We start from the raw sequence: 5,813 nt of genomic DNA, 5'->3' as shown, positions 1-5,813 counted from the left end.
AGAACTTTGAGGAGTAGCGGGATGATGTATTTTCTAAAGGTCCCACTAACACTGTTACAGAGAAGGTCTGGAAACCTTTGAACCACAGTCCAGGGAAATTATGTGAATATTTTAATATTAAATATTGTAAAGTAGTGATGATGAAACTAGAGGGTATGCATGGTTAAGCAAGGGACAGAATTCAAACCTATGAAAGTGTAGGGATTAGATGGCCTTGACTGTTGCAGTAGGGAGAATTCTCAAAGTGCCCCAAAAGTTTCTATTTATATTGATGCATTTGTTGTGCATGATTCCACCCATTAGTATTAATGGATCTTGTGAATGTGATAGAATATTGCTTACATGATTATATTAAATTATATGGCAAAAGGGTTTGGTAATTATATAGCAGGTTCCCATTTAATTGATTCTGAGCTAATCTAAAGGAAGATTGCCTTGAGTGAGTCTTACCTAATTTTGATGGTCAGTTAGAAGTGTTTACATAGTAAAATAATTAATTTCACTTTGAATGATTAATAAACAAATGCAGTTTATTTTTGCAGGAAACTCAGCTTAAGATTTTGAGCTCAATATGTCAGCTTTCCAGAACGTCACATCCTCTCCCGTCATCTTCCTGCTAACTGGTGTTCCTGGGCTGGAAGCCTTCCACACCTGGATCTCCTTTCCTTTCTGCCTTCTCTATGCAACCGCCCTGTCAGGAAACAGCCTGATTCTCTTCGTCGTTATCACTCAGCCCAGTCTCCACGAGCCCATGTATTATTTCCTCTCCCTGCTGTCCACCACTGACCTCGGGCTGTCCATATCCACACTGGCCACCATGTTGGGTATATTCTGGTTCAATGCCAGGGAGATCAGCTTCAATGCCTGCCTGTCCCAGATGTTCTTCATTCAACTGTTCACTGTCATGGAATCCTCTGTGCTGTTGGCTATGGCTTTTGATCGCTTTGTGGCCATCTCTGATCCCCTTAGGTATTCTTCTGTTTTAACGGACATTAAAATAGCACAGATTTTTATAGCAATCATTACCAGGGGGACACTGATACAGATTCCTTTGGTGATACTTCTTAAAAGATTGTCGTATTGCCGCAGCCACGTGCTGCACCACTCTTACTGCTTCCATCCTGACGTGTTAAAGCTCTCATGCACAGACACCAGGATCAACAGTGCAGTTGGGCTGACTGCTCTCATCACCACTGCTGGGGTGGACTCCATTTTCATTGTCCTTTCCTATGTTTTGATCATTAGGACTGTCCTCAGCATTGCCTCCCCAGAGGAGAGGAGGAAGGCCTTCAGCACATGTGTCTCCCATATTGGGGCGGTGGCTGTATTCTACATTCCACTGATCAGTCTGTCCTTTCTTCATAGATTTGGAAAGCAAGCCCCACCCTATCTGCATACCATGATTGCTAACACTTACCTGCTGATCCCTCCTGTAATGAACCCCATCATCTACAGTGTGAAGACCAAGCAGATACGCACGGCTATGCTGAAAGTTCTCCATTCCAGCATGACGAAGACCTAGAAATTTCTTTCCATTTTTTCTCTTCTCTGTCCTTGTGAGTGTGAGGATCATGCCATTCAGAGAGTTTTAAATGTTTAGAGCGATGCTTGTTTTCAAAATTTTCAAAGATAACTATAGTTTTAAACAGGGAGACTATGAGTTAAAAGAGACTGATGCAAATAGGAGTCTTTTAAAGCTATTATTATATTCCTAAAATAGTCGCAATGATAGTATTTCTTCCTTTACAATGAAAGATTTTTCAGTGATTTACATAACTAATGACCCAGCTTTGTTTTCAAATGAGAATCGCTTGTGTTTTCTTTTTAAAGTGAAACAAGTTAAGTGTCTCATTATTGATTTATATTTCTTCTTTACTAAGAGAAAAAAATGACTCCTTGTCACAAATGGGAAGAAAATGTGTACTAAAATTCCAAATTACTGAAACTTATGATATAAATTGACCATAGACAAGAGTCGTTGCTCATGTTACTTAGTTGTTTGAGATATTTATACTTTCCCTCTTTGCCTCTGGGCTTCCCTGACCCCTTCATCCAACAGATAGAATCATCCTTTTTTGTTCACCATTAAGTTTATTGGTACATTTAAAGCAAACAATACAGATACATTTATCATTGGGATCTTGTACCTTTACATGAAATGTCTTGGTTCTTATTTTTTCCTCATACTCCTGCCCTCCCTTCGCCCCCTTCACCCTTCCCTACTTACAAAGACTTGGCTTCCATTTTTTCCTTTTTTCATATTTCCTTTTTCCTTTCCTTCCAGCTTCCCCTTTGGCCATTTTCTTCCTGTTTCATACTATCAATTATACCATTTGAACCTCATTTACACTTTTAGATTTTCACACCAAAGAAACTATTTTGCATTTAAACAAGTGTGTCCTATTTATTTCACTTAAGAGTTTAGCCTAAATGTGCATCCACTTAAATATAAATGACTCCAGTTTCTCCTTCTGTATGGCTGAGTAGTACTCCTTTTTATAGAAAAACCACATCTTCTTTATCCAGACTCCAGTTAAAGGACCTTTGGGCTGTTTCCAATTTTTAGCTATTAAAATCTGTGCGGCTATAAACATGGGTGCAAATATATCACTGTAGTATGATTCTTTTAATTCTTTTGGAAAGATACCCAGCAGAGGGATAGCTGGATCAAATGGTACCTCTAATCCTAGTTGTTTGAGGTATCTCCATATTGATTTCCATAGTGGTTGCACCAGTCTGCATTCCCACCAATAAGGAAGAAGTGTTCCTTTCTTCCCATAGTCCTGCCAGAATTTGTTATTAGTTGATTTCTTGATAGCAGCTATTCTTTCTGGGGTAAGTTGGAATCTCAGGTTTGTTTTCATCTGTATCTCTCAAATGACCAGTGAGGTTGAACATTTTTTCATATTTATTTATTTGCTGCTTTTACTCCTTTGCCTGGGAAATGTCTGTTTCAAATTTTTGAATCTGGTCTTTGTATTTGGAGGATCTGATTTATTTGAGTTCTTTATATATTCTAGATAGTAGTCCTTTGTCTGAAGAGTAGCTGGTAATTTTTTCCCCACAATGTATGTTGTCTCTTAGCTCTATTGGTGATTTCTCTTGCACTGCAAAAATTTTTAATACAATGAGATCCCAGTTGTTGATTTTTTGTGCAAGTTCTCATGCAGCTGCTGATTTCTTCATAAAGTCTTTTCCTATGCCAGTGTCTTCAAGAGTTCTACCTAATTTCCTTTCCAGTAAGTTTAGTGTTTCTGTTTTGATATCTAGATCTTTAGTCTACTTGGATTTTAGTTTAGTGCATGGTGAAAGATAGGGATCTAGTTTTAATCTTTGTCAAGTTGAAAGCCAGTTTTTCCAACACCATTTATTAAAGAGGCTATCTTTCCTCCAGTGAGGATGATTGGCTCCTCTGTCAAAGATGAGGTAGCTGACTATGTTTGGTGTTCCTTCTGCATATTTTAATCTATTCCATTGATCATCAGGTCTTTTTCTTTGCCAGTACCATGCTGTTTTTATCACAGTGGCTTTGTAGTATAGCTTCAAGTTGGCGATTGCTATACTCCCTGCCATGTCTCTGTTGCTAGACTGGTTTTTGCTATTCTTGATCTCTTAAGGTTCCAAATTAATTTTTGGATCGTTTTCTCAATTTATGTGTAATATGCTGTTGGGATTTCCATTGGGATTGAAATGAATCTATATAGTGGTGTTGGTAGTATGGCCATTTTCACTGTGTTGATTCTTCCTACCCGGGAGCAAGGGATGTCTGTCCATCTTCTTCTATCCTCTTTTATCTCTTTTTTCAGAGTGCTGTAGTTCTCAATGTAGAGGTCTTTTGCTTCCTTCATTCTTAGATATTTAATTTTTTGGATGTTTTTGTGAAAGGAATTGTTTTCCTAATTTCTCTCTCAGTGAGTCTGTTTTTTGTGAACAAGAAGGCTATTGATTTTTGAGTGTTGAACTTGCAACCAGCTCCTCTACTGAATCTGTCAATTAAGTCTAGAAATCTTTTGGCAGAGTTTTTTGGGCCTTCTATGTAGAGTATCATATCATCAGCAAATAGTGACAGTTTAACTTCTTCATTTCCTATCTTTATTGATTTTATTTCTTTCTCATCAAATTGCTGTGGCTAATGTCTCTAGAACTATGTTGAACAGGAGTGGTGATAGTGGACATCTTTGTCTTATTCCTGACTTTAATGTGAAGGTTTTCAGTTTTTGACCATTAAGTATAATGCTGGCTGTTGTTTTTTCATTGATATCCTTTATCAGGTTGAGTAAAAAACCATCTATTCCAATTTTCTGTAGGGTTTTCATCACCATTGGGCTTCAGATTTTGTTGAATGCTTTTCTGCATCAGTTGCGATGATCCTATGGTTTTTATCCTTTACTCTGCTAATACCATGTATTACATTTATTGATTTATGCATGTTGAACCATCCTTGTTTCCCTGGGATAAATCCAACTGAGCCAGTATCTTATTGAGCATTTTTGCATCTATGTTCATTAGGGAGATTGGCCTGTAGTCCTCTTTCCTGGTTGGGTCTTTCCCTGGTTTTGGAATCAAAGTAATGCTTGCTTCCAGGAATGAATTTGGATATATTTCTTCCCTTTAAATTTCATTAAGAGTTTAAAGAGTAGTGGCAATAGTTCTTCTCTAAATATTTTGTAGAATTCAGCAGTGAAGCCATCAGGGCCCAGGCTTTTCTTTCTTGGTAACATTTTTATTACAATTACAATTTCACTGAGTGTAATTTTGGTATTTAGACTTTTTATATCTCCTTCCTTCAAATTTGGTAATTCATATGTATCTAGGAATCTGTCAATTTATTCTATATTTTCCATTTTATTACAGTACAAGCTTATGAAGTAGGTATTCATGATCTTCTGTTGTGATTTCACCTTTTTCATTCCTAACTGCATGAACTTGAGCCTTTTCTTTCATTTTTTTGATAAGGTTGGCTAAGGGCTTATAGATTTTATTTATTCTTTTAGAAAACCAGCTCTCTGATTTATTGACTTTTTTTTATCATTCTCTTAGTCTCCATTCAATTGATTTCTGCTCTGATATTCATAATTTCCTCCTTTGTACAAGCTTTTGCTTTGTCTTGCTCTTCTTTTTTCTAGGAGCTTAAGGTTAAGTGTTAGGTTGTTTATTTGAGCTTGCTCTGTTGTCCTAGTATGGGCATTCACTGCTATGAATTTCCCTCGTAGAACTGCTTTTATTGTGTCCCACAGATTCCTATATGTTGTATTGGCATTATCATTAAATTGTAGAAACTGTCTAATTTCTTTAATCTCCTCTGTTATCCAATGGTTGTACAGCAGGGTGTTAATTTCCATGTGTTAGTGAAGTTCTTGGGGTTTCTTATGCTAAATCTCCAGTTTAATTATAATATGGCCTGAAAATATAAAGGGGATAACTTCAAATCTTTTCCATTTATGTACACATGTTCTATGAGCTAGCATGTGATTTATTTTGGAGAATGACCCATGTGCAGCCAAAAAGAATGTGTATTCTGATTTTTGTGGGGTGGAAAACTCTATAGACATATACTAAAGCCATTTGTTCAAAGACCTGCTTTAGTTCTGTTATTTTTTGTTGTTGTTGTTGTTGTTGATTTTTTTTGTCTGGTGGATCTATTTGTGTCAGTATAGTATTGAGGTCCCCACTACAATTATATTAGTGCTTATTTTGTTTTTCATATCCATTAATATTTGCTTTGTTTATTTGGGGGCATTAGTATTTGGTGCATATATATTTATGTTTGTCATTTCTTCCTCTTGTATTGTTCTCTTTACAAGATTTAGTGG

General features: G+C 36.6%; 1 protein-coding gene across 1 annotated transcript; it reads left to right on the top strand.

The window, feature by feature from the left end:
* The first annotated feature begins 571 nt into the window (after nt 1-571).
* LOC104847666 (olfactory receptor 51F2) lies at nt 572-1,522 on the top strand. The gene has a single exon (XM_010603149.1). It carries the CDS (start codon nt 572-574, stop codon nt 1,520-1,522), a length of 951 nt encoding a protein of 316 aa, XP_010601451.1.
* The last annotated feature ends 4,291 nt before the right edge of the window (nt 1,523-5,813 follow it).

The sequence above is a fragment of the Fukomys damarensis genome, unplaced genomic scaffold, assembly GCF_012274545.1.
Source record: "Fukomys damarensis isolate Sample0158 unplaced genomic scaffold, DMR_v1.0_HiC HiC_scaffold_16, whole genome shotgun sequence".
NCBI lineage: Eukaryota > Metazoa > Chordata > Mammalia > Rodentia > Bathyergidae > Fukomys > Fukomys damarensis.
Note: the sequence above shows the minus strand (reverse complement) of the source record. Positions and strands in the feature narration are given on the sequence as shown.